At 44.3% G+C, this 27,889-nt stretch overlaps 4 protein-coding genes across 4 annotated transcripts in view; all 4 read left to right on the top strand.

The window, feature by feature from the left end:
• The window catches only part of c9h1orf53 (chromosome 9 C1orf53 homolog), a 485,525-nt gene that overhangs the window by 346,939 nt on the left and 110,697 nt on the right, over positions 1-27,889 (top strand). The window lies entirely within an intron of this gene.
• LOC139917756 (E3 ubiquitin-protein ligase TRIM39-like) lies at positions 832-2,304 on the top strand. Its single transcript, XM_071906938.2, has one exon. It carries the CDS (start codon positions 832-834, stop codon positions 2,215-2,217), a length of 1,386 nt encoding a protein of 461 aa, XP_071763039.2. The 3' UTR covers positions 2,218-2,304.
• On the top strand, positions 5,530-27,772 carry crb1 (crumbs cell polarity complex component 1). Its single transcript, XM_071906930.2, has 13 exons — positions 5,530-5,609; positions 9,911-10,131; positions 11,444-11,639; positions 11,848-11,987; positions 13,011-13,193; positions 15,011-15,976; positions 17,201-17,751; positions 18,231-18,396; positions 19,901-20,849; positions 21,562-21,606; positions 22,310-22,432; positions 22,614-22,740; positions 26,527-27,772. Exons 1-13 carry the CDS (start codon positions 5,530-5,532, stop codon positions 26,731-26,733), a joined length of 3,954 nt encoding a protein of 1,317 aa, XP_071763031.2. The 3' UTR covers positions 26,734-27,772.
• Positions 24,962-26,586, top strand: LOC144539814 (uncharacterized). The gene is made up of 4 exons (XM_078285837.1): positions 24,962-25,051; positions 25,377-25,423; positions 25,995-26,230; positions 26,483-26,586. The coding sequence occupies exons 1-4, from the start codon at positions 24,973-24,975 to the stop codon at positions 26,484-26,486; spliced, it is 366 nt and encodes a 121-aa protein (XP_078141963.1). The 5' UTR covers positions 24,962-24,972; the 3' UTR covers positions 26,487-26,586.

Below are 27,889 nucleotides of genomic sequence, written 5' to 3'. Positions count from 1 at the left end.
AGCTTCAGTTTACCACAAAGCACTATGGAACAAAAATATGAATTAAGATATTTTGAAAAAAAACAAGTAAATTAAGAGAATGAATTGGCATAGCACAGTGGCATATTATTACATATAGCCTACATACTACAGCAACACCTTATATTCCTCCCTTTAAAGCAAAATCCACCCTATGTTATTAACTTAAGCCTCTTCAACAGGTGTGTGTGTGTGTGTGTGTGTGTGTGTGTGTGTGTTACACTGTGTGTGTTACCTATGTTTTTGCCGTTTGTATCCCTGTTTTGTTATAATTACCAGTTAGTGCTATAATGAAATAAAGCTAATGTGGTCAAACCCACATTTTCAACCCTCAAAGTCAGCTTTGATGTATTGTCAGTTGAGAAGCTGACAGTGATGACAGATAAGACTCAGTTCTCTGGAATCCGTCAGGACTTGTTCCTGTTTAGGTCATGTAAATATTTAAGTGTATGTGGATAACACCTGATCAGGTCTGAGTGGACTTGGCATATCAACACATTAACTGGCTGGGTAAGGGTTGTTCTTGTGAAGGAGGGTGGATGGGAGGGAACTATTTCAGGTAACACAGTGCCCACTGTGACTGGTTTGTCAGCATATTCACCTGCTGCTCTGACTGCCTTGACTTGAAATTCAATAATCACTCAGGGAGCAGAGATTGCCTGTACACAACTGTAATACAAGAGAGGATACTGGCCCAGGCTGGGAATTTGACCTGCTACTGGTTCGGTAAACTGATGTGTATTTCCTTCAAAACCGTGGCTTAAAGGGAAGCTAAACTTCAGGAAACTTGGTGCTATACTGAGACCAAAAAAAATGGCTTTCAGATTGTCTCTCCCGGATAAAGATTTCTCCTGTCCTGTGTGTTACGACGTCTTTGAAGATCCTGTCCTACTGTCATGTAGCCACAGCTTCTGTAAACTTTGTCTGCAGAAATGGTGGACAGAAAAGCAAGGAGAGTGTCCAATTTGCAGGAGAAGATCCTCAAAGAGCGAGCCACCTAGTAACTTGGCATTGAGGAACCTTTGTGAGGCCTTCCTACATGAGAGAAGTCTGAGGGCGTCAGCAGGGTCTGAGGTGCTCTGCGGGCTGCACGGCGAGAAATTAAAACTCTTCTGCCTGGACGACCAACAGCCAGCGTGTCTTGTGTGTCGAGATTCCAAAAAACACACCGGCCACAGATTCAGAGCCATCGATGAAGCTGCGCTGGATCACAAGAAGGAACTTGAGAGTGCGCTGAAGCCCTTACGGGAGAAACTGCAGGTTTTTAAGGAAGTGAAACACAGCTGTGATGAATCAGCGTTATACATTAAGGTCCAGGCCCGGCAGACGGTCAAGCAGATTAAGGAGGAGTTTAAAAAGCTTCGCCGGTTTCTTCAAGAGGAAGAGGAGGCTCGGATAGCTGCGCTGAGGGAGGAAGAGGAGCAGAAGAGTCAGATGATGAGCGAGACGATTGAGGAGCTGAGCGGAGAGATGTCAGCGCTCTCAGACGCAATCACAGCCATAGAGGAGGAACTGAGTGCCGATGACATTTCCTTCCTGCAGAACTACAAGGCCACAGTAAAACGAGCCCAGCGCTCCCTGCCTGATCCGCAGCCAGCCTCAGGTGCATTGATAAACGTGGCCAAACACTTGGGCAACCTGACCTTCAGAGTTTGGGACAAGATGCGGACGATTGTCTCCCACCACCCTGTGATTCTGGACCCCAATACTGCCCACCCAGATCTCCTCCTGTCTGAGGATCTGACCAGCGTGAGATGGAGAACAGAGAGACAGCAGCTTCCTGACAACCTGGAGAGGTTCGATACCTGGATCCATGTCTTCGGCTCCGAGGGCTTCGACTCAGGGAGTCACAGCTATGATGTGGAGGTTGGAGACAACACACACTGGATACTGGGTGTGGCAACAGAGTCTGTCCAGAGGAAGGGAGATGTAGAGGGGTCGTACTGGCGAATAGGGTTTTATTGTGGGAAATACAACACCTACTCCTCAACAGGGCTAAATATTGATCTTCCAGTGAAGGAGAACCCCCGGAAGATCAGAATGAACCTGGACTGGGACAGAGGAAAGCTGTCCTACTTTGATCCTGACACTGACACACACCTTCACACCTTGACACACACTTTCACTGAGAGACTTTTTGTGTACGTTGGCACTGTGTGTCCTCTCGCCCCTCTAAGGATTTTACCTGTGAATGTGTAAAGTCTGTGACATGCATCCTGTGTGAAAAGGGATTTTGTTGTAAAGTTTACAAGAGTCACATCAGTGAAGCTGGTGAGTTAGAGACAACACCACATCTGTTATTTGAGACTTACTTACTGATAATGGTAATGCATTGCTGTTGTGGCATGAAAGTAACCCGAATATTGAGTGTCATTATTTTTTTTATGATTTGAAAGCTTATACAGGCATTTGTGTGTGGAATAAGATTCATTACCCTAGGGCCAAAAACCTCATTTAAAACCCTTTTGTGTACTTTCAAAACTACATGCTGATCAATTTAAACTGTTTTTATTCTTCAATAGAATATGACTATTTAGATATATGAGGCTTTTTATTTGATAGCAGTGCTATATCTTTAGAATTGAAGACCATGAATAAAGTATTCAGAGTTAAAAATCTGATGTCCAGAAGACTGTTTGAAGCTAGAAAGTTTATATTTCACTGAGGTGGTCCACCATGACATTATTATATTGTTATATTAGCATCAACCAAATATCTTGTAGCTGATCATGTAAATCAGGTGAATAATTGTCATAATTCTTGCAACTGTCACGTATATTTTTCTGCCTTATAATAATTGGATATGTGGATGTTAATATGCAAATAAATTAGGCCTACTGTTGAAATTAGGCCAACTCCTGATAACATTTGCCTTTGTGGGTTTTTGACGCATGGCACTGACAACAACTGACTAGGTGTGTGAGTGAATGAATGATTATTTTGACACGCCTCTCCCAAGACTTCTTTGCCAGACAGGAGCCACAGCAGCACACAGTGATGCTCAGGGAAGCCATATGACTGCAGAGTTTGCATTTACATTTTATGTAGAGTAACATATAGCTCCACTTTTTGATCTTCTTTGATTGATTAGGAGAGAGAGAAGAGAAGGTCCTATTATTTTAGTTAGTAGGCTATATATTGTCTTTTCTACTGCTGTTATTGGCTCCAATTGATCTTCATCTTAAACTCCTACTGAGTGTGTTTAAATTGTGGTTAGGGGGTTAGAAAGCCTGTCCCATGACCGTGAGGTAAGAGGTTCAATCCTTGAAACTGCAGATATGTCTATCAACAGCCACATATCCTACCTGCACACTCAGTCACTGAGAGAGTTTCAGTTAAATGCCTAAAATGTTATGCATAGGCTGTTATCCATTCTTTATAAGATTATTACTGCCACCTGCTGGGTGGAAAGAGAAAGGCAGCTGCATTTCTAAACTGACTGTAGAATGAACTGTTATCTAGGTGAAGGTCTCTGGGGAGCTGGAATGAACCCAGACGAAGAACCGGAGTGTGTTGTACCAGAACCAAAGGCCTGACTTTCAAAAGTAAGTTTTCAGGATTGAAATGAAGAAAAGAAAGTGTGTTTGCAGCATGCAGTCTTCAAATGTATACTGTTTTTTAAAAGCTACTAAAAGTTGGTCTTGATGCTCACTTGACACATAGGCCTAGATGACCATAACTTTCAATTCAAGTAAGAAAAACGCAGAGATTGCAGTTACTTAACTTAAAAGTAAAAGTTCGGCGATTTTGGACCTAGCTGTTATGACTCTTACATAGTCTACCTGTAGCCTGCCTGGACCCGCAGACAATATTGACTCCCGAGTCAGCTGTGGTTGAAACGGCTAGCTCCCTTGCTAGCCTCTTGCTGCTAACAATGAGTCCAAATGGGGTAAGTTATGTCAAAATATCTCCACAAAAAGCCAGTCTGTGAAATGATATGGCGACCAACTGACATATTTATATCCACAGTCCGGAAAGTAGGAGCACTGCACCATTTCCACCCAGTGGATAGTCTCAAGGAGGTTCTATATTAGTCTTCTACCTAACTCTACCAGGCTCCATGTGCAATTGTTTACCATCTGACATGAACTAGATCACACTGCCAGTAACTCACTTTAACCATCAGTGCTGCTGCAGAGTTCCTTGGTTTCCTGATTAGTGAAAGTGTGCATAATTGCGGAATTGTGTCATGTTTACTCTCAACTCCCCTGTTGAACCTGCAAATGTTTTTTTTAGAGATATTTTGACACAATATTCTCTGTGGGTCCAAGTAGCCTATGTAAGAGACAAATTATAGGTCCAAAATCCCCAAGCTTATCCTTTAAAGAAGTGAACTTGCAGACTGTTATTCTGCAAAAGGAGACATTTTCCATAAAATAAATTGTACAGTAGCTAAGCCATCTTAAAGGTTTTGTTTTCCTTTTTTTTTCTTATCTTTTTTTAAATTTTCACAATAATTTTCACTTTTCTGTAGGCCTACCTTTACTAAACATTCAGGATTTAAAAAAAAAATAAAAATAGATGTTTATAAAAAGGTAGGCTACAGTAACATTAACATGAAAACCTGACTCAAAGTAGGATGTAGCTGCAAAGTAGCCTATTTATTCATTCATTCATTTGCTTTTGAGAACAGGGAAGATTATATTTTCAAACTGGAATGTGTCATGGACTACTAATTACCTCCTAAACCTAATTACCTGCTTAAAGCTTGCAATGACAATTGACTATAGTCCAATTCAGTAGTGCAATCTGATTTCCGTTACTTTTTGAGTTAATTTGCCTCCAAGATATACAGTCAGCAGAACAATTTATTACTGCAATTTGCAAAGGACAATTTGAAGAGTGTCCTCATTATCATCTCGCCTACAACCAGTAGGATATAACATATTATTTCAAAATGTATGAAATGCAATTATGATCTCTAAAATCTAGTTATCTTCTTCCCGTAAAACATGTTTTGACTAATCCAACAAATAGCCTGATATTTTATTAAATTTTCTTACTTTTTGGCCTATTATTCTGATCACAAGCCCCAACAAAAAACACTATAGCCTAATATTAATAAAATATTTCTAAAGGGACTTATAGTGTGGTCTGTGGTATTCAATAGTGACCCACTATTACACTATAGTATTCCTATAATATTCATTTAGGGACTTGTAGTATTGCTGTGATAGCCTATTTGTATCGCATTCCCCTGAAATGTATTGTAGGACTACTTTTTTGTTGGGGAGAGATATCAATCAGCGTCTTGGTCGTCTCATGTGATCCGTTCCTCCCCAGCCCTGTTATGTGTGGGTGAGTGTGAGTTGCCTGTTGAACACCATCCTAGTCTTTATTATTCCATGTTTGATCGATGCTCGTGTGTTGGTGCGCCTGAGGAGAAGTGCGCATCAAGTGGCTCTGGAGTTGACAACAGGATCACACGCCGCAGGCAGGCTCAGATGCAGATAGAGAGATCCTTGTGACATGCTTTGTGAACAACGAGCAGGATGATTTCCTATCACGATTATGGATTTAATTCGTTGTCATTTTTTTGAAGTCCTTGCCCGCACCATACTCATCTCATCACTTTTTGTGATTGATGGTAAGTGACTGCTCCATTTATCCCGTGGCTCTGTAGTTTCCAGCTTGACTTTGACGTCTTGTTCTATTACTTTGATCAGCTTTCATAGTTATTATTAACCGCCCTCCATCATAGACTTATTAGTATGTAAGACATATTGTTTTCATCATCAGTGACCCTACTTCTTGAAACCAACAATGATATGCTATGCCATATTTGTATGAGTAGTCATGCGATGCGCGCATTGTGGTTTCGATGTGCAGTTGACTATTTGCAAAATAGACTGGAGTGTGTTGGTTTTGCTTCCCATCATTTTTCCATGCAGGATGCATTCTCTCAAGCCTGCAAATCTAACACTGATAGCTCTAGACAACTAAAAAATGTTTTGTTCAATTAAAACTTCCATCCAAACATTTGCTGAAATCCTCTAAATAATTATAATAGTTTAACAGTTTGATATCAACAGTTTTTTTTCTGTTTGATTTGGGTGTAGTAATTAGGCATGCATTTGAAACAGTCTATGCGTTGAATTTCAATTACAAGATTGTGAGGTGATGTCATTGCTTAGTGATTTCTGCACATTTTCTAAGCTAAAGAAGACAAAGACAGATCTAACAATGGGGGGCAGCGTAGTGACCCATGGGGGGGGGGGGGGGGGGGGGGGGGCAGGGAGGAGGTGGGTGGGTGAGTGATGGGATAAGAGGGCAATGCACTATACGTCTCTGCGACTTTACAAAACAAACACTAACATGTTCTGTTATCACCACTGGAACAAACAGACAGACAGACACACACACACCGGCAGCACGCATCAGTCTGGAGGAGATGTCAGGTGCCACACATGTGCAACGCGAGGGCCTCCAGATAGGACCGAACAAAGACCTACACAGGCTATTAGCATTTGAAAGAGACCTTACATGCTGTGGGAGGGGATGTGTGGTTGGCCGGAGCTGTGTTTCAAATGGGTGGTTAGGCAACAGGCTCTGAACCCTCCTGGGACCTCCTGCCTCATGGGAATATCCAAAGACCAATGGTTTCAATGAAAAGCAGCAGCAGACAGCTCCACCAGTCACAATTTTCTGTAAAATGTTCACTTAAATGTATGGAAGTAGGCCAAAAAAATATGTCCATATAGTCATAGGCTCTTAATTTTTGTGTGAATGTGTATATGCATGAGTATGAATGTGTGTCCGTGTGCAGGTGTATGTTTGTGTGAGTGTGTGCATGCATAATATATATATACTGCTATTAACGTAACTACAGCAGGGTGATCCTTTGTCTAATCTGATCTGAATCTTCATTGACACCTAATATATAGGCATATGGCCAGAGCATCAGTGATACCCCAGATCTCCATCAGCCCCCCGCAGCACTCGCCCCATACCACGGTCATGCTGAGTCCAAGTCTAGACATTTATAAGCTGCTCTTGGAGAGGAGAAAAAAAAACCTGTAGGCTCTCTGTGAAATTGATTGACCTCCAGAAATGACAGAAGAAGAGTGTAGCCTGAGTTGGTGAGGCTGGAGTACCAATGTAATTGCTCTCTTCTGGGTCTTCAGAGTCTGTGATCAGCCTGATTGGGCTCTTGAGGGATGATTGCTGTGCGTCATTATCATCTGTGAGAAATGTTAGTGGAATATCTCTGTTCAAGTGTCAGTACATATCAATGTGGCCAGATGTGTGACCGACATGAGTCATGTTTGTGCCCATACTTCCAAATACTGTGAAAAGCATCCATGGGTTGTTTTCGTATGAAGCTTTGGGAATGTGGATCTGTCTGGTTGCCATCTAAATAGAAACAGGCTTGAGTCTAACATCAGTACAACTGATTTGAAGCCTTCTCCTTATGCTATTCTGCTTTTCTGTCCCCTTCATGCACATTCCATGCATTATGAGGCCCGTTGCCGCTGTTCTGGTCCCATTTGTTCTGCCTGGAGTGTCGAGGCAGCTTCGAGATACCTTGTTGGTGGATATTGGTCTTTGATGCTTTCTCACATACAGGGGCAGAGCTGAAGGGTGTTAGACATGACAGATGATTGGAGTGTCAGGATGGGTGAAGAAATCAGTAATGCTTCATCATATGCTTGAGTTCTTCAAGAGGTTTGGTCTTCAGGCAGCAGTGAAGCCGTTCCTTTCCCCAAACCAATGCTCTATTAAAGGGAGATTCCACTGAAACTCAATTCTAGTTTTATTTGACAAAGGTAGACATTTTCCTGAAAAATCTCTATATTCTTTCCAGTTGTTTTAGCTCTCGAGATCAAAGAAAACACCGTCCCATGATGTTACTGGATTTCACTGGTTGAGTTGTTTTTTCCCATAGCTTTATTAAACATCTAGTTATTTTTTTCTTTCATAGTTGTAGACATTACATAAAAGTTTGGGAAAGCAACTGTCCTTAAAATGATATTTCAGCCACGTCAGTCTATAAAGCTAATATCTCAAGACTCATAACCAACCAAATAAACTGGGAGATTTGGGAAAAATGTATACTTTTACAACCTAAAAGTGAATGTTGGTGAAATTCCCCCTAGTTAAGTTTAAATTAAGTCTTAAAACTCTTCCCCTTTAAAGTTCTGACTCACTTCATTTGTTTAGAGTACTAAATAGTTTTGTATGGGTATGACAGATATGGTGTAATTAATCCTAATCTGTATATACCCATGCTCATCATGCCTTTACCTCCCGTTACAGTCTGTGTTAATACTGTAAACACAGATCCCCAACGCCCAGGCAGACTCTTTGGATCAGCCACAGCTCATAGCTTGTCTTTTCCTGTTTAGGTTCAGAGATCAGAAGTTCTCTGATATCCACTTGTCCTCACAGGTTGCATTAGATTCCATTCATAGGTTTTGTTGTGTTGTTACAATTGTGTTAAAAAAGTGACATGAAAAATGGATCAGTGGTTTTCAACTTGTTTTGGTGCCTCTAGCAATTCAGTAATCATACAAGTGGCCCAGCAAACAGAGTTAACTTATTTACTACTACTTATTTACTCAATATAACAGTGAAAAGTTGTCAATCTTTTCAATGCCAGGACACACTTTCAGGAGACATGAGAGTCCATGGAAGACAAAATCATTGTTTGTAAATGTGTCATAAAACATATGATCATCATATAAGAAAGGAAAGCAAATTAAAAGCGCTACTGGGCAAGACTCAAATTTAATGTGAGTGTGATTTCAACTTGACTGAGCTGAATCTAAATCACTGTATATGTAATGTTTGCTTACCATTGATTACCTACCATTTGAGAACAATCTCAAGAAACACCTGACTCAGTCCACACCATTTCAGAACCATTGCTGTCCATAAAAGATTTTGTTAATGGGGATGAGAAACAAGTGAGTTGATCCTCTGATTAATATGTATGGCATGTTTGGACTGAAATGAGACTGAAAACCGCAGTGTGTCATTAATACCCTGCTGATTAAAAGACACCACAAGTGTAGAGGAATAAATGCCTCAGATGACTGACTTCTGCCGGGTGCAGTCGCCATGGCAATAGATCGAATGCAGAAGCCGAACTGTGGAATTGGTTACCATGGAAGCCAGCCATGATGCTTTGTGAGGCCCTTAAATTTCTAAATGTCCTTGTACTGACAACAACGAGCGGGGAGAACGCCTTTTATCCTAGCAGAGAGAAAAGAGCCTCACGCCCAACACGATCAAGCTGACATGACAATGCAAAGCGTGCTTGATCCATTGATACACACTGATGTCATACACATTACCTGTTGTACAGAGGGAAATGGGATCATTCAAGGGATTGCTTAGACTGTAATTTGGTTATATTCATGTAGCTTCTTGAAGAATTTGATTTGATTTGCTGGAAAATGAGCTTTCACAACTTTTTTAACCCAGCATTTCTTAACTTTAGAATATCTGGGTCTATTTCTCAAACAATGGAAACATAAACTGATCTTTTCCAGGTTTAAAACACATAAAAAAATCCATTTATTGTAAGAAAGTATAAATTGTTGTATCAAGTGTCCTTCCAGTCAGTTTGAGAATTAGGAAAGGATATAAATATTTGATATATATTTTATATTTTTTAATTTGTAGTGGGCTGTCCTTTCATTTACATTTGGATGAAGGATTAAGGATTGGATTAAGGCCCAACAAAATGTATTATGCATTGGCAAATATTTCTCCTCATGAAGGATGATTGATCTTTTTTACCTGCACAGCATAAGTACCATGAACAATTTACACATCATTATACACAGTACATCAGGTAGTGAATGTATTGCATTTTCTTTACACTTACTACTGATAACTAATACATTTCAAACTGTCATTATCTGCCCATAGGTGCATCTCCTGACAGGCTGCCCTCCACAGCGGACCAATGCTCACCCAACCCGTGCCAGAACCGGGCGATATGCCGGAGCCGAGGTGACGGCTACTCGTGTTTCTGTGTGCCGGGCTTCCAGGGCGTTCACTGTCAGATCGATGTGAACGAGTGTGTTTCCCAGCCCTGCGGGAACGGAGCCACCTGTGTGGACAGAGTGGGCAGGTATTCCTGTCTCTGCTCACCTGGGTTCACAGGTGAGTGGGAGGAACACTGCTGGGTTTCCCCAGAGCTCCTTAGCAGCAAGACCATAGGTGGCTCTAGTGTTAAAATGTTTAGAGAATCCAAATTTGATCTGCATTAGTTCCTGATTATTGTCAGTTTTACCTAGGCTGTTATTTTGAAAATGAAGCAGATTTTGGTTGGCATTTTCCATATCCTGTGAGCTCCATCTGCACATTGCTTGATGTTTTGTCTCTGTGCTTTGAAATGACACAGTGACTATGAAGTGCAGACATTTTGGATGAACACTAAAAGAACTACATTGCTTTTTGTGCATGCTCACCTCATTTTAGGATACCAAAAGTATTTAGAAAGATTTTTTTTGGATGAGGTTAAAAATGTTCAATGTGCACTGCCTTCTACAAGTCAGTGTGTGGGTCATCCTTGTGGCTCAACAGGCTTAAGGCATACAGTGTCACACTAAAACATCTTATTACATCTTACTTTCAGGTGCTCTGCCCAACCTTTTTTGCATTTCACTGTGCCTCTGTGAGAATTCAACTTGTCTCAGTCTGGAGTACAAGTCATCAAGACTCTGACTTAGGAGAAAAACCAAATCACAAATCAAATCATGAATTAATATAAAATTCTCTGTTGAACTTGATGGTGGTGGTTGTTCCCACTTCCAAAATGTAAAGAGTAAAGTAAAGAGTTAGGATAACAATGGCTCACTCTTATTCTAAACCTGACCTGGATCTAATCTGGATCTTAGTGTTTTTGTAATGTTTTATAATGTTTTATAATGTATGTTGTTTGACTGCTAGAACATGTGACTGAATTGTATTTTGTAGTTTCTTTCTCAATTTCATAAATGTTTTTCTCGATCTCAATCACACTATCTGGTTTAATAAAGGATACATGAACCTGGTTTATCCCTGATGAATCAATCTGTTAAAAGGATCCTGACTTAGGGTGAACTAACTCTCAACATGTGGTCTTACAACATCTTTTGTTGTAAGTGGGCTCAGATTTCTGTCAGATTTCTCATCTTGTTAAGTTTATTCATATATTTATAGCTTTCATCTGGATTTATCCCACTTTGTGAGAGGATAATAGATGAATAACATGTTTTTTTTAGCATGAGGGACATATTTATGGAGATACTTTATATATCTGCTATGGCGTGGCAAACAACTTTAAAGCCTTGCTGAGAGATACCAAAGCACTCTACACATGATCACAGCCAGTCCAGATGAAAGCTTTATTCATGTTTGCCCCGCACTCTATGTGGCTCCGATGGTCTCAGACAGAGACACACTGACATCCATATTGCTTTGATGTTCACAGGGGCCACCTGCGAGGTCCAGATTGACGAGTGTCAATCACAGCCGTGCCTCAATGGCGGCCGTTGCCGTGACTACACCAATGGCTTCGCTTGCACCTGCCTGCCCGGTTTCCAGGGAGACCGCTGCGAGAACGACATTGACGAGTGCCAAGAGCGACCGTGCCAAAATGGGGCTCTGTGTATAGACGGGGTGAATGAGTAAGTAGCCCTGCCCAGAGTCAGAGAGCCAAAATTCAAAAGAAGGGAAGTTTAGAAAAGTAGAACCATTTTGTATAGAGTAGAATCCCAATATATTCCAATAGGGAACGGCTGTGAAAACACAAACATAGGAGGAAAGGAAACAGAAATCTCATACGTATGTACATATATATACATGTGTCATAACTGTTACTGTCTTACTTGTTAGATATAGCTGTGACTGCTCACACACAGCCTTCACTGGCAGACACTGTGAGACGCCGGTCCCAGCATGCCAGTCTGAACCCTGCTTCAACAGCGCCCCCTGTCAGGACGATGGGGCGAACTACACCTGTGAATGCTGGCCAGGTAATTCACAGCAACACTCACACTTCCAGTCACGTAACAGTCACACACATACCGACACAGACACACACACACATTCCTAGACTAGATTCTTCCCTGTAGAATGAATGAAACATTTTTGCCAAGCCAATGTATTTCAGAAATCAAAGCCTTTGTAGTTTTTGAGGGAGTTTCTGAAAAGTTAGGAAAGTATGGCAAACAGGAGAGAGAAACAGATGGAGAGTAACGAGAGGGAGAGATGACAAATGAAGTTGCAACGAGAGAGAAAGAGAAATGCTGAGGAAAGTGAAATACAAGAGCGAGTAAAGGTGGTGGTATGCTTACAGTGAAGGTGAACTCGGCCTAAACTGAACCACAATCAAACATGTCGCTGCATACAAATGTCTATACTTGCTGTTTATTTACTGACAGTCCACACCAGTGGGGACGCATGAAGTTTAAAGAATTAACAGGGACCTGGGGAAACTGGAAATAAGGGTGAAAAAAACTCATTGACCAACAACAATTGCTGCAGTGAATCACTCCCATCTTTCGTGACTCTCTCTACTGTACGCTATCTAATGAAGCAGAAACACCATAAAAGATAATTTCACAAAAACACAGTGTGCCTAACGATAAAGAGTACACCTCATACTACGTGGAGACAACAGAGAAATTCAAGTTGACTGTATGAAATGCCCTTTGTGACCTTAACAGAAAAAGGTGTGCGTGCATTTAAGTGCATGTGAATGCATACATGACATTTGTGTCATGCTGTTGATCTTCTACATGATTACACAGGAGATGGAACCTGAGATGTGTGTTTGTGCACATGCTAGTTTTTTCTCTCTCTATGTGTGTGTGTGTGTGTGTGTGTATGTGAATGCATCGGTGAGTGTGTCCAAGTGTATGCACGCGGGCATGTGTACATTTGTGCGCACTGCATACATACACAGTACGCCTGCATACCACACAATCATGCATGTACAGTATGTGTGTGATGCCTTCCCGGTCCCTGCTGAAACTCTGCCTGTGTCCTCACTCCAGGGTTTGCGGGGCGTCAGTGTGAGATAGACATCAGCGAGTGTGGCAGCAGCCCCTGCATGCATGGAGGCCGCTGCATCGAGCTGAGCTGGCAGGCTCTGTATGGCAGCGAGCCTCTGCTGCCTGCCCGCTACGACCAACAGCACGCCGCAGGCTACGTCTGCAGCTGTCCCGCAGGAACAACAGGTCAGGTATTCTAATGAAGCCAAATGTAAATAAACGACTACATATGAGAATTGTCCCTGACTTAATTAGGTAGTTTTCATTGCATACTATGTAGAAGTTGGTTTTGTTTAGGCCAGCAACACACACACACACACACACACACACACACACACATACACACCCAGACGACAGTGATGTATCAGTAAACTAAACAGTGTCCATCCAGTCAGTGCAGTTGGTAAATCTTAGTATTTTTTCATGGATTGGTAGTTGTTGGGGGGAATAGTCAAGTTATGAATCAGGCAATGGTAGTATCTTACCATTTGTAAATTCTATAAATAACCTTCATTATCTACATACATTACATTAATTATTGTTGTCAGTCCTGTCTTTCGAAGTCTTTTCCCAAAGCTGATTTCTGTTCCAAAGCTGCTTTCAGTTTATGCCTGTATGAATGTGCAATGCTTCGATGAGAAGCCTGTATTACAACAGGTGCTGTCAACTACAAATTAGGTAGTTGAGTAATTAGGTCTAGGAGACGTAGGCTTAAAGATAATATAATAGTGGATATAATAATACGCCTGATATATTGTTGGTGTATCCTGAGAACTTACATTCTAATTTACAGACATGTTACATCTAATGATACTTTTCAGTTACAAAAGAGGAATATCCTAGTCTCCCTGCTTACACAAGCCTTTGATCTAGCAGTGCAGGTAAGACTGTGAGCTGCTGCCTGCTGAGAGTAGCGTTCTAAAAATTGACTCCCTACCAGCCGCAATGGCACTGCCTCAGTAAGGTGGCCAAATAGCATTAGTTTAATCCCCAGGATCTGGCTTTGCTGGTCTCCTGACTGGACGCATTCAGCCATACATGGCTGTAGAGAAGGAGACAAGGAGCAGACTTCCATTGGGATGGCCTATGTACACAATGGGATTCGCCACACAGAGACTAATATGGTGCATTTAGACAAATGTGGAGCTATTCAGGGGAACACAGTGCCAGCATGATGGGGACGCTCACACCATGGCTTTGGGCCATTTTGTTGCTCGGAGCAGGTAATTTCATTATGCCTTTATCTACCTATCTGTTTTAATGGAAATGTGTTATATCTATTCCCGTGTCATTTTTTTATGTTCTTGATGCCAATGGAAACAAATAATTGAGTGTGTTTATTGAATTTGATAGAAGCAGCTATCCACCTGTTTTTTTAATCATTCTAAGCTGCATTTGTGTTGCTATACAGGCTTTATAGTTGTTGCTTTATGTGAGAATAGGCACATTCATTGCATTCCTTTTAGATTTTAGATTTCAAATTGATCTATGGAGCAAAATTACAGTATTGATATTATACAGGATTCATAGCATAACAAAACATGCACTTACTTCCACGGACAAACACATGGTGGAAATGTTAAGAGGATGTGGCATGTGACAAGTGACGTCACTGATCACATCCATGGCATGCACTGATCCAGTAATACCTGGGCACATGCCGGCTGCCTGGCACATTGGCCATCATTATGCAACAGGCTTTGCCCACTTGACAGCCCAGTAACAGTGTATGAATGCGACTTGTTGATAATGGCACTAAGCTCGCAGCAGGGAGATCTTATGGCTTACAAGGCTACTGAACATATAATAATGACAATGATTCTCTCTCCAGTGAGCAGAATGATCAAAACCAGCCCACAGTACATAAATGTAATTTGCAATCATTTACCACTGTAAAAGTAAAGATATATTTGTGTCATTTTTTGCAAGAATAGAATTCTTCTGCTTCACCAACTCAATCACAATGACACTTTTTTTTTTTTTTATTCTTCCTCTGCTCACAGGCTCCCTCTGCCAGGAGGTAATAAACCAATGTGACCCCAGCCCGTGCCAGAATGGGGCTAAGTGTGAGAGCCACGTGGAAGGCTACATGTGCCACTGCCTCACACAAAGCCAAGATGGCATCCTCTACGGAGGTGTGAACTGCGATGTGAGGCTGGTGGGCTGCGAGGGCCACGAGTGCCAGAACCAGGGCTCCTGCTCTCCTTTCCTGATGGACGGGACTCACGGCTACTCCTGCTCCTGCCCGCCCGGCTTCACCGGCCCCCTCTGCCAGACCCCCACCGCCTTCTCCTTTGAGCGCAGCGGCTACCTGCTGCTACAGAGCCCCCTGGTGGACGCCGAGGCCTCCTGCAACATCACCCTGAGCTTCCGCACCGTTCTGCCCCGGGCCGTGCTTTTCCAGCGGAACAGCAGGGGGCTGCTGCTGAGCCTGGAGCTGGAGGGGGGACAGCTGCGTCTCACCCTGAGGAAGGAGGTCTCCGCCGGGGCTGAAACGGAGACCGCCGGGCAGGCTCTGGAGCTGCCGCACAATGTCACAGACGGAGAGTGGCATTCTGTGGAGGCGGTGCACGGGAACTGGCTGCTCAGTCTGAAACTCTTGGATGATGCAGGGACCTGTCAGGACCAGGACTGCCAGAAGGTAGCCCCAATCCAGAGCAGCCTGGCCGGGCTGCTGTCGCCCCTCCAGAACACTTTCATCGGTGGAGTGCTTGAGGACTCAAACGGCCCCAATGAGGACGCCCCACTCCCAGTATTCATTGGCTGCATGCGGGACGTGTTCGTGGACTGGCAGCTCGTCGTCCCAGAGGAATGGCTGAGTGACTCTGCGGTCAACGTCTCCCCCGGCTGCAGCCACAGGGACCGCTGCCTGGACGTGCCTTGCCAAAACAGAGGCCGCTGTGTCAACCTGTGGCAGAGCTACCAGTGCAGGTGTCCTCGGCCTTACGAGGGACAGGACTGTGAGGAGGGTATGTTTACAGCTGTACACAGATAGACTTCACTAGTGGGAGTAATTGGAAAGCCAAATAGTGGAAAAAGAGGAGGGCTGCTTTGGTTTAAAGATAAATTTAGTAAACGTCATTGCCTAGGTTGTCTCTATTCCTACTTCAGTTTACTGAACAGCTCAACGTGAAGCTTTGGAAGCCTGCATATCTCCCTACTAATGCAACTTGTCTATGGTCCACTGGTAGATTTTTGGTTTCCCACACTGGAGTGCCAGGATCATATCAGGCTTGTTGCACAAACATGAATAAGATAGGCTTAGGTTTCTCCATTTCAGTAAGGAATAGTTTGACATAGCGAAAGGAGATAGAGAGCTTTAAGCTACACTGATTGATTGAAAGGGAAGAGATGAGAACTAGGTCACCCTTACTCAATTTCGTAATTGGGTAATTAAATAACATCCTCCAGTCCTGATGTGTGACAGAAGTCAAGGGAGTAGAGGTGAGCCATGGCGAAGGAGAGAGGCGGAGATCCTCTTATCTGACTGGATTAAGGATAGAAGGGATTCCATGTTGGAAATACACAGTCCAGGCTAAGGAAGTGACGCACCATTCAATAGACTAACACACACACACACACACACACACACAAACACACACACTACTCAGAATATGGAAAACAGTTGGCAGTGTCTGTCCATTTGGCTTTTATGTGAGATGTGACCTGTCAGATACAGCGTGTCCTCTCCACTGTATCTTTGTGTGTTATCAGTGTCCTGCCTGCCTGCCTTAGGGTGAGCAGCCCACAGGGGAAAGTGCTGACACTGGACACAGGGCCATACATGAGGGCTGGTGGCTGCTTAAATTTCCTCTTCCTGCGCCAGTTCTTCTAGAGTCACTAGAAATTGTTGGTTTTGATCCTGTTAGTTCAAATCCTGAAGTTCAAATCCTTAGTTCAAATCCGCTCTACACAACTACATAACAGATTTTTGTGTTTTCGCTTCAGTTGAAGGATTACATGGTCAAATCTTGGGCTTATAAAACCCTTTCAAAACCCATTGGAAAAACTCAAAAACACAAGGTGGTCAAGCATAAAACAAGGCTGCTTTTCTTAGCTCCTGAAAAGTTGATGTTTTGGAGATACAAGGTTTTCACCCAACAGTGACCTCACTCCTTTCTCATGTCGACACCTCATCTTTTACCTGATGAAACTGAATGTTTTCTCGTCCTTCTCTTTTCCTCTGTGTGTAGAATATGTGACGGCGCGCTTCGGGAACGAGGACTCTCAGAGTTACGCTGCGTTCACCGTCACCGACGACCTGGGTCACGACCTCACCGTCTCCCTGTTCCTGCGCACGCGGAGGCGCACCGGACTCCTCCTGGTGCTCGCCAACAGCAGCAGCCAGTACCTGCGCATGTGGCTGGAGGACGGCAGGGTCAAAGTTCAGCTCAACGACTTCGAGAGCCTGAAGGGGGAGAGTGCGGTCGACGACGGGGAAATCCACTTTGTGAGCGTGGAGGTGGTGGGGGAGCAGATGACGCTGTCCGTAGCGGCCCAGAGACAGGGCCATGTGGGGGTCAGGACAGTGGACGTCCGGCCGGGGGATGTGGTGTACGTTGGGGGGCTGTCGGAGGGGAAGACCACTTCGGCGTTCGGGGGATACTTTAAAGGCTGTATCCAGGACCTGAGGATCAACGACAGGAGGTTGCAGTTCTTTGGGTTGGACACGTCGGTGAGATCCTACCCTCTGGAGCTCATGGAGAACGTGACCGCCGGATGCTCCGGAGACAACGCCTGCAGCGTGAGTGAACAGCTGGGACAGAACTGAGCAGTTGGTGTCCCGCAGAAACCTTCTGTCTTCAGTTTTTATCACCCTTGTTTGAGGACCTGGGACCAGGCCAAACCACATTTTAAATTGTATATAATACTGTCAGTTACTGAACAGTTAATGTTTCAGCAGGACACTGATGATAAGCAGCTGCCTGTACACATATAACCAAACATTCACTCCCAAGAGAAGAGTGGATCTCTGTGATTTTCCACTTTCTTTCCATGTATTTCTACATTACACAACAAAGATTAGGATGTGCAGACATGGATTAAAGCCTATTAAAAGCTTAGAAATGTCTTTTAATATTGATTTCAATGAAAAGGGACAGAATTCATCCATGTCTTTCAAAGCACTCCCATATGTTTAAGATATTTAGTCTAATGAAATAAAACAGACATCATGCAGTATTGGGTAAAAGTAAGCCCCTCTGTTTATTCCCTCATCCTCAGAGTAACCCTTGTCTAAACGGGGGGATGTGCTACACCATGTGGGACGACTTCACCTGCACCTGCCCACCCAACACAGCCGGGCGGCGCTGTGAGGAGGTCAGGTGGTGCGAGCTGTCACCTTGCCCCTCAGACGCAGAGTGCAGGATGCTGAACCAAGGATATGAGTGTAAGTGCAGTCCAGCTTGACCATTTTTAGTTAGAATTATTTAACAAAACTGGGGTTATAATATTTCAAGGCTTATACGAGACCTTTAATCAGTACTGAAAATGATCTGTAGCAACTGATAATATAATAACTGCTGGATAATGTAATAACTTATAACTAATAATATGTAATAAGATGTCCCTCTAAGTGGGTCGAAAATGTAATAAAACCTGTTACTGTAATACATTGTCAGATAATGTAGATCACATTATTACATTAACAAGTGATTATTACTTCATAAGAGGTGGAACATATTTCTATCTGGTGGTGTAATAATAATACTGACTAATAATGTAATAACTTATCGCATTATTATTTTTTCTTGAGTTATTACATTATCAGTCAATATCATTATTACATCATCAGATATAATATGTTGCACCCTTTATCAATTCATAATTAGTGCAATAATATGATGCAACATTATGCGGGAATGTATTACATGGGCAGGTTTTATTACATGTTCAACTCATTTACAGGGAGATTTTATTACATTTTTATGATGATGATGATGTTATTACATCATCCAGCAGTTATTACATTATCAGTTGCTACATGCTCCTGTTTAACAGGATGAGTGAGGCTGGGTTTCCCAAAAGCATCCTAGCAACGAGCTCATTTGTGTCCCATTTTACTTGTGGGAAACCCTGCTCCCTCTCCCCTGGTACCGTCTCCTTGTAGCCTGTAGTCTCAGTGGAAAAACTGACATGATTTCAGATTTACATAAAAGCACTTTGACCCAGAAAAAGATTAGTCTTGGACTTGCATGTATCTTACCTAATCTTTGACCTTGTTTGTGCACTAACTGGTCACCGTTTTCGTTTTAGCCACCATGTAACAGAGTGATACAACATGCTTGCTCATACACTGGCCTTAATCTGCCAATACTCTAACCTATATGCAGTGTGAAGCAGGATTGGACTGGGGCCAGATTATCCTTTTTTTCTGGGATTAGTGATGATTTGCAGTGTTGCCCGTCTGTCCTGTAAGCCACCCTACCCTTGATTAGCTCCTAGAGGATCAAAATGCCTGTTACACAGTGGTATTTCTTACATCACAGACGCTTTCCTGTAAATGGCCTCATCTGGTTGCCTAAAAGGATTTTAGTATTATCAAGTAGTTAATTGTCATGCTCTAATATTTCCTGTTGACTTAACAAATATTAAAATTAAAACCCACTGCTCTTGCCTAATGTCCTCATTGTATTCTGGTCCATAAAACCAATAGATAATCAGAAAACAAACAGAAAAGATGAGCCACACTCAAAAATGAAGTTTAAATACTGAGAGAAAGTGCCTAAGCTTCCTCTTTGAGTATAGACCATCTTTTTTGTCTTTTCAGTTTCTACAATGGTCTTTTTAATGTTTTAGGTAGAAGGAAGATCAGCAACTGGGAATCCATATAATCCATATAATGTTACATATACAGTATGTTTATCAGTATCTTTTTTCCCCTGAACCCCTAGGCTACTCCAATGCAACCCTCTTGAATGACAGCAGTGTGTTGTCCTACCGGGGAAACGACCACATATCCCGCAACCTAACCAGCCTCTCCTTGAACCTGCGCACACGGAAGCGCCACGCGGCTATCCTGCACGCAGAGAAGGGCTCGGCGTTCGTCACGCTCTCCATCCAGGACGGCCTGCTCGTCATGGAGTTTCAGAGCACCGCTGGAGACGAGGGGGAGGAGGAGGAGGGAGAGGAGGAGGGGGGCTTGTCTACGGTCAGCCTGAGCAGCCAGAGGAGCGTCAGCGACGGTGAGTGGCACAGCGTCCACCTGTTCATGGCAGCGCCGTGGGCACAGACCTCCCAGTGGACGCTGGTGCTGGACGAGGAGGCGGAGGAAGCCAGCACCTCCCGCAGCCCGGGGGGCAACCTGGACTTCCTCAGGCAGGGGGTGGACATCTTCCTGGGGAGCCTGGGCCCCGACGCCGGCTGGACCCTAGCCGGGTGCCTGGGCACCGTGGAGCTGGGCGGCATCGCCCTGCCTTACTTCAGCTCCTCCGAGGTCAACCTCCCGCGCGTGCAGGAGGAGCAGTTCGTCCGGACGTCACTCGTCCCGCCGCTCGGTGGCTGCAGCGGGGCCCCCATGTGTCAGCCCAACCCCTGCCTGAACTGGGGCGAGTGCCAGGACCTCTTCAACCTGTACAACTGCAGCTGCGCTCAGGGCTGGGCCGGCCGGCGCTGCGACTTCTTCACCGACACCTGCGCCTCCGGGCCCTGCGTTCACGGCAACTGCAGCGTGAGCGGCCTGACCTACAAGTGCGCCTGTGAGTTCGGCTATGCGGGGGCGGACTGCGAGGAGGAGGTGGACGTGTGTGAGAACCACCTGTGTGCCCATGGAGGCACCTGTCTGCACGGGCCGGACAGGTACGCCTGCCTCTGTGCCGAGAACTACACCGGACCCTACTGCAAGTAAGTGCATATGAGGAAAGGAACAAAGCAGATCAATCGAATAGAATCGAATAGAATCGAATAGAATCAAATAGAATCAAATAGAATAGAATAGTCCCTTTTTGGCTAGTGCCAATGGCTTGTGGACAGTTTCCATGTCCGTATTTCATGCTCTGAATGCACTTGTTTTGATTGCATACTAAATAAACCCAAAATACACAAATAAATGTTCCAAAATTGCACAGACATGGGACCGTGCGATAACGCAACACTGTAAATGTTTCCACATCTCGGCTTCTGTTCAGCATTTCCACCTTGCCTGCAGTGAGCGCCTCAGATGCCGCATTTCTATTCCGGCGTCAGCGGGAAAAGGCCTCAGTCTGCCGCGGCGTCTGTAGTATAATCACTACACTCGGCTCTCTGGTTCAGCGCCAGTTTCTTTCCCCCTGTCATCTGCCGTTTGCCTCGGAGAACCATCAGGGGAATGCCTCCGAGCATTTATCCTGTAAACACACAGTCTCTTGCATTCGCTCCCTCTCTCACAAGGAAGCCTTTGCAACTGACTCGCTGAGCAAGCCACCAGACAAGGTGCACATCTCCCTTTACTGGGGAACATCTATGCTGTAAAGTTTTCATCAAAACCACTTCTTTTTGTTTGTGTTTCTTGTTTGTGCCTATTTCTCTCCCTCCCCGCCCACCCCCCCCTTTTCCCCATCTTTCTGTTCCTCTCCAGCGAACGGGTTGAAGAAATTCCGTGGTACATTGTTGTCAGAAATGTGTAAGTTGTTTTTCCTATTTCTCAGGTGTTTCCTATTTGTTTGGTGTTAGATATTTGTCTCTCAATTGCCGCGTACAAGGTCTCCTGCTTTTTTGTACGATTGCTTGCAACAAAATGCCAGGCAAAGCTAATATTAACTCTCCATGTGAAAAGTTTTGTTCTAAAATGAGATATCCACCATTTGAAAAGAGTGACACCTATAGTACAAAATGATTGCTGGCATCTAAATTAAAAATTTGAAACCTTACCTACCAAATAACATTTTTCAAAATGGTATGACCTGTATTTTTTCCACTATTGACTGATGCCAAGTTACAGTTTGGAACCAAACTGTTCTGCTCTAGGCAAATTGGAGATTAGTAGGCTTATAGAAGCTGTGGAGAAGTTGTTGTCATTCCTATACATGTGATTTGATGTCCTGCTGCTGAGTAGTTGCCACAGGTCTTTAATCTTATTATCCTGGTCGCCTCCTAAGCTTCTTTGTCTCTCCTGTGGGGAACAGCAGGAAGTCGAACAATACAGCTCCTGCCTTCCTGATTCTTATGCTTTCAACAGACAGCAAACTCTACTGCAGTGAACCCACTGACCCCCATAACACTACTACAACATGAAACACAAATGCTCAAAAATATAGTTGTTTGCATGGACACACAGCAAACACACACACACACACTCTAACATGTCTGACTCTGTCCTCTACCAGACGGCCCAAGCTGCCTGTTTCTGTGTGCGGCGATGACACCAGAAACTACACCTGCTTCAACGGAGGGAACTGCACTGAGCGAGAGCTGTCCTGTGACTGCCCACCCGGCTTCACCGGACACCGGTACGACAACAACAAAAAGAAGAGAAGAAGAGTATTAGCTAGAAGGAGAGGAATAGTATTAAACCGAGAGCCATAAATGGGGCAAATGGGTCCAGAAAAGACAAAGAGGCTGAGAGAAAATACACTGTTTCCCCGCTGATCTCTATTTCTGTCTCTATCCCCGTGTGTGTGTGTGTTCCAGGTGTGAGCAGGAGGTGGACGAGTGCAAGTCCAACCCCTGCCTGAACGGAGGCTACTGCCGCAACCTCATCAACAAGTTCGTGTGCGTGTGCGACATGAGCTACGCCGGAGACGTGTGCCAGACGGACGTAAGCGACGTTTACTTTTACGTGGCCCTGCTGCTGTGGCAGAACCTCTTCCAGCTGCTCTCCTACCTCATCCTCAGGCTGGACGATGAGCCGGAGGTGGACTGGGGAGGCGACGAATGAGTGTGTGTGTGTGTGTGTGTGTGTGCGTGTGTGTTCGAATGTTTGCCGATCAAAAAGGTGGGGATGCCCAGTAGTTTCAGGATGTAAAGCGCTGGGGAATTCTCAGTGAGTGATCAGGTATTTCTCACCAGTATACTGTACAGGTTAGATTTTTTTTTTTAGTTTGAATTCAGTTCAATTGTAGGAGAGCTGTTTCTGTGCCTTAACATGACACTTTAGTAATTGGCAGCACCTTTTTTTCTTTTTACAAAGTGCTAAGACAATCCTAGTGTCAAACAGCAGCTCTCTTGAGAAGTAGCTACAGACCACACAGCCAGTCAACTCTGTACAGACCGACACAGAAACCAAATACAGTTTTGCGATTGCACAAGATAGTCGTTGTGTTCTAAAGGGAGTGATATTTCACATTCGATAATGCACTTTGTTGGTGAAGTGAAGAATATTGTAGGATACGTGTTATTTATAATGTCTCTTGCTTAAGATGTCTTGTCAGCCTTGTCTGGGTTTGATTTTGGGAGTGTGTGTATTATCAAAGAGTGTGTTGTAGTTACAAAGGCACTTAGAGGGCCTTGAAGGCGGCAAAATGTCTCACTTTGCTCCTGAAGTGTGTTCAGATCACCGTGGTGACTGACTGACTGACTGCTGCGTGTTGTTTTGTACCAAAGAGCAGGATTCTCTTGTATTACGAGGAATAGATATGATGGCTCTGGTTGCACAGTACCGATCAGGATTCACTTGGATACCGTGTCGTTATGGTCAACATCTCACACACTCTTAACACTGGTAACCATGTCATGTGAAAAAAAAAAACATTAGTCCAAGTCCCTTCTTCATGGTAGACTTGCATGTGTTCTGTCTGTCTTTCAGCCTCGTTGTCCCAGATGTAGATGATACAGCGCTGTACGATCTATGGCTCTGAGTGTATCTTCGTGTTTGTCTTTCATTCTTCAATCACATCTTCTCTCCTTATGTCTCTACCTGTCCTGTCTCAGTTTGAATCCACTCTCTGTCTGTCTTTCATGTTTTCAAATAAAAACAACAACTTTCTTATCAGCCTTGATCTGTTGTCTGTCCTCTTTTCATCTCTGTCAACTAGCCTTTCTCTTCAATCGCCACACACTTGGTTTCATTTCCAAATCCATTCATCCATTTCAACTTTCATCCTAACTATAGTGCGGTTCATTACATCAATTTGAACCATGAATCATGCTGTGGATAGCACTCTTTCTTCCCTTACTGCAGGTTTTGCCACTGTATATCAATGTGTGTATATCTCCGTGTGTGTGTGTGTGTGTGTGTGTGTGTCTGTGTGTATTTGTGCATTGAAGAGCAGAACGTGCAGCAGTCAGGTGGCTAACGTGACACCAAACATAGATACCTAATCTCTCTTAACAAGATACACAGTGAGTATATCCCTGAATAACCTCAAGTTCACAGACACACACACACACACACACACACACACACACACATACAGGGCCAGGGCACAGTGCTACAGTGTTGTGTAACATGGCTTTCTTTCTCTTTTTCCTATTGGACATTTTTCTGCCATACACACACAAACAAACACACTCCTTTCTCGTACACCTTCCCTTTCTCTTACCTCGCTCGCTTCTCGAGTGCAAGTATATGTGTGTGTGTGTGTGTGCGTGTGTATGTGTGTGTGCGCGTGTCCTTCGCGAGCAGCCCAACCGGTGAGGAAAGAGGAGGAAAGAGGAGGTAAGAGCGGAAACGGGGGGGGGAAGTAGTTTTTCAGTGTCTGCGCTGATGCGGCCCATCCTTTGAGAGAGAAGGAGAGAGGGAGAATTGTGCTTCGCCAGCGAAAAAAAGCAGCATCTGGCTCTGAACTGCAGTTTCAGCAGAGAGCTGGTGGCATTCACATAGGTTTTGGTCTGCTTCACACAAACGTATGAGGGCAGCTTATCTAGCAGGCACACACACACACACGCACACACACACAGAGTACCTTGATAGTGCTGACAGCAGGGAAGCATTGCGGCTGTCTGTGTGTGTGCGCACGGCGGCTCTGTGGGGGCTTCTGGGTGGCCTTAGAGTACCTTAGAGACTGGTTAGTTAGACGTGTCGGTGTCTGTGTGTGGCAGTCGGTGACTGATGGTGGGTCGAGGCTGGAGGCTGCTCCGGTTCGCTCGTGTCACACTCGCTCTGACAGCCAACTGTGCCGCAATGACAGGTAAGCACTTTCCAGGAGTCAACAAAGAACCTGTGGCGAGACAGAGAGAGAAAGTGGAATGTCTACAGCATGTGCATGAGCGCATACGTTTTTTTGGGGGGGGGGTTTTGTGTGTGCCTGAGGCTATTAGACGGTTGTGTTTTTTTCATTAGAATTACGTTAGGCTCTAGGTAAAGTTTGCTGACTTGTGTAATTTCAGATGTTTTCACAGCCATGTGTGTAACCAGGCGAGTTGACTGAGAAGCTGTTGTTATGACGATAATCCAGGATTTTATGTGCAACAGAGTGATACTTACAGCTGTTGTTGTGTTGGTGACCCTTGTAGCAGCTACTCAGAGTGTCACGACCGTTACGCCAAGCAATATTACCAATGTGAGTGCGTCCGACCCTCTGCCTTCTGCTGCTGGTGAGCTGCTGATCGGCATTAATTAATGTTAACAGTCACTCATCTGCCGCAGCAGAAGCTTTGATTCCGCTTGATTCTGTGTGTGTTTGCATGTGCACGAGGTGTTTTTGGAACAGGGCAGTTGTGTTTCTGGTGGTGGTGAAGCTGTGTGTGTGTGTGTGTGTGTGTGTGTGTGTGTGTGAGTGTGAAAATCAAGGGGCCAGAGGGGTGTAAGTTAAAAATGTACGACCCCTGAACAAAGCGCTAAGCAGGCTTCACCAGTCATTAAAAGCCCCCGCGTCAGAATCACACACTCCATGGAAAGCAGCCTTCCTGTCTGTTTCTATGAGGGAGTGTGTGTGTGTCTTTTTGCATGTGCTTGTGTGTGCGTGTGAACTATTTTTGGCTGTTGAGTGTGTTTGGTGTCTGAGTGTGTTTCTGGAGGTGTTGGGAGAGGGGGGGCTGTTTGGTGTGTATGTACGTATGTGTGTATATGCACTGACAGGATCATCAGGCAGCATCTTGTGTGTGTGTGTGTGTGTGTGTGATCCTCCACAGACGGAGCGTGCTCCATACAGCTCGCGGGTGGCCGCGGTGCTGGCACCCTGTCTGGTGGGCTTGGCGATAGTGGTGATGCTGGCGCTGGCGCTGGCTGTCGCCAAACTGCGAGAGAGGCGGCAGACGGAGGGAGGTTTCGCTCCGCAGCGACTCCCGGCTCCCGGTGGTCGCAACCCACCTGCTGGGCTGGGAAATGCATCCATCAGCACTTTGGCAGCACGCGTGGAGCGCCTGGTGTAATGTAGCCGGGGGAGAGAGAGTGTGTGTGTGTGTGTGTGTGGAGAGAGAGAGAGAGAGAGAGAGAGATGAAAATAAATAATGCTGTATCCTGTGTGTTAAAAGCATCCTTTCGTGTTTAAGATTTCCAGCAAGTAGTCACACCCCTCACACCCTCATTAACATGCTAAAGGCACGACCCTCTGTCATTCACTCCAGTCCTTTCACTGATTCTCTTTCTCTCCCTCCTCCCACTCCCTCCCTCCCTCCAGTTGACCTCGGAGGGTTTGACCTCTGACCTCCTGCTGTCCGTCAGCCTGGTGTCCGTCGGCCTGCTGCTGGCTCTGATCCTGACCTCCGTCGGCCTGGTGGTGGCGCTAAACCGCCGCGCCACCCACGGCACCTACAGCCCCAGCCGGCAGGAGAAGGAGGGCTCCCGGGTGGAGATGTGGAGCATCGCCCAGCCGCCGCCTATGGAGAGACTCATATGAGGTGTTCACATGCAGCATGGTCGTCTGGTTAATTGTTCCCCAATGAGCCGGCCTCAGAAAATACACCTCAACCAGACTGATAACGGATGTGTAAGCTGCAATAATCGGATCAAAACTTCAACAGTTTATCCATTCATCTCAGTACATCCTGAAATTACAAATGTCTTTATTCATTTGCATATGGTAGAGGATTGTATGAGATGTTGTGACACAGTGTTTGTGGATTCCAGTGCTTCTTCCTGTGATGTACTGCACCTGGTTTCACCATCCTACATCCATCTAAATTAATAGATTTGGCGCAATAGTTCATAAGTATCAGATCTATGCGTCTGATCCATATCCAGGATAGATGGACGAGTGAACACTCGAAAGAAAATGGATCGAAGTTTAGGCCACACAAACGCACGTCTTAACCTCTTGTCTGAAACGAATCAGGAAATGAGTCAGAAACTAACTTCATTTTCGTCCATGAAATTCCATCCACGTCTGATTTATCAGGGGAAAATTCCTTTCCAATTCTTTGTGTCCCGGTCTTTGTGTGTCCCATGTCTATACTCTGAGTGGCGCCAGTATTGATTTATTTTTCATTCCCACTGAACATTCCCACTGGACTTTTCATACTATAGCTCTTTACTGACAGAATAATGTCCTTAAAGAGTCGGATATCAAGAGTAGTTGCACTAGTTGAGCATTGGTAGAGTTTCTCAATTTTTCATGGTCTGACTCTTACATGTTGTTGGAAAACAGCAACGACAAGACGAAGGTGTCAAATGAAGTGTATATATTGTAATGATTATTTTGCATTTTTAACTGAATTTAATTGTCCCTTTTGTTGATGCCAATTGTAAATAGAACACACCTTGTAATTAAAGTGCTTTAATTTGTGTTAATTTATTTAATTTCTATGGAGCGTTATGCCTGTTGAAGAACAGTGTAGAGCTAAGAATGGATTTGTTTTTTTACTTTAAGTGTTTGTCTAATCAATGAGTCAGTACACCCATATTCAACCAAACTGTCGACTATTCAATAAACCAGCATTCTTTATGTATTAATATGTGCTGTGTGAGTGAATATGCCTCGCTGACTTATCACTAAAATCCATTGACAGTGTGTGTGTCTATTTTGGGATATACTGTAGATATACATCACATCCACTATGATAGTCTTGAGTTATGCTTAAAAAAAAAA

Source organism: Centroberyx gerrardi, chromosome 9 (assembly GCF_048128805.1).
Source record: "Centroberyx gerrardi isolate f3 chromosome 9, fCenGer3.hap1.cur.20231027, whole genome shotgun sequence".
NCBI lineage: Eukaryota > Metazoa > Chordata > Actinopteri > Beryciformes > Berycidae > Centroberyx > Centroberyx gerrardi.
This window is presented reverse-complemented; position numbering and strand designations above follow the sequence as displayed.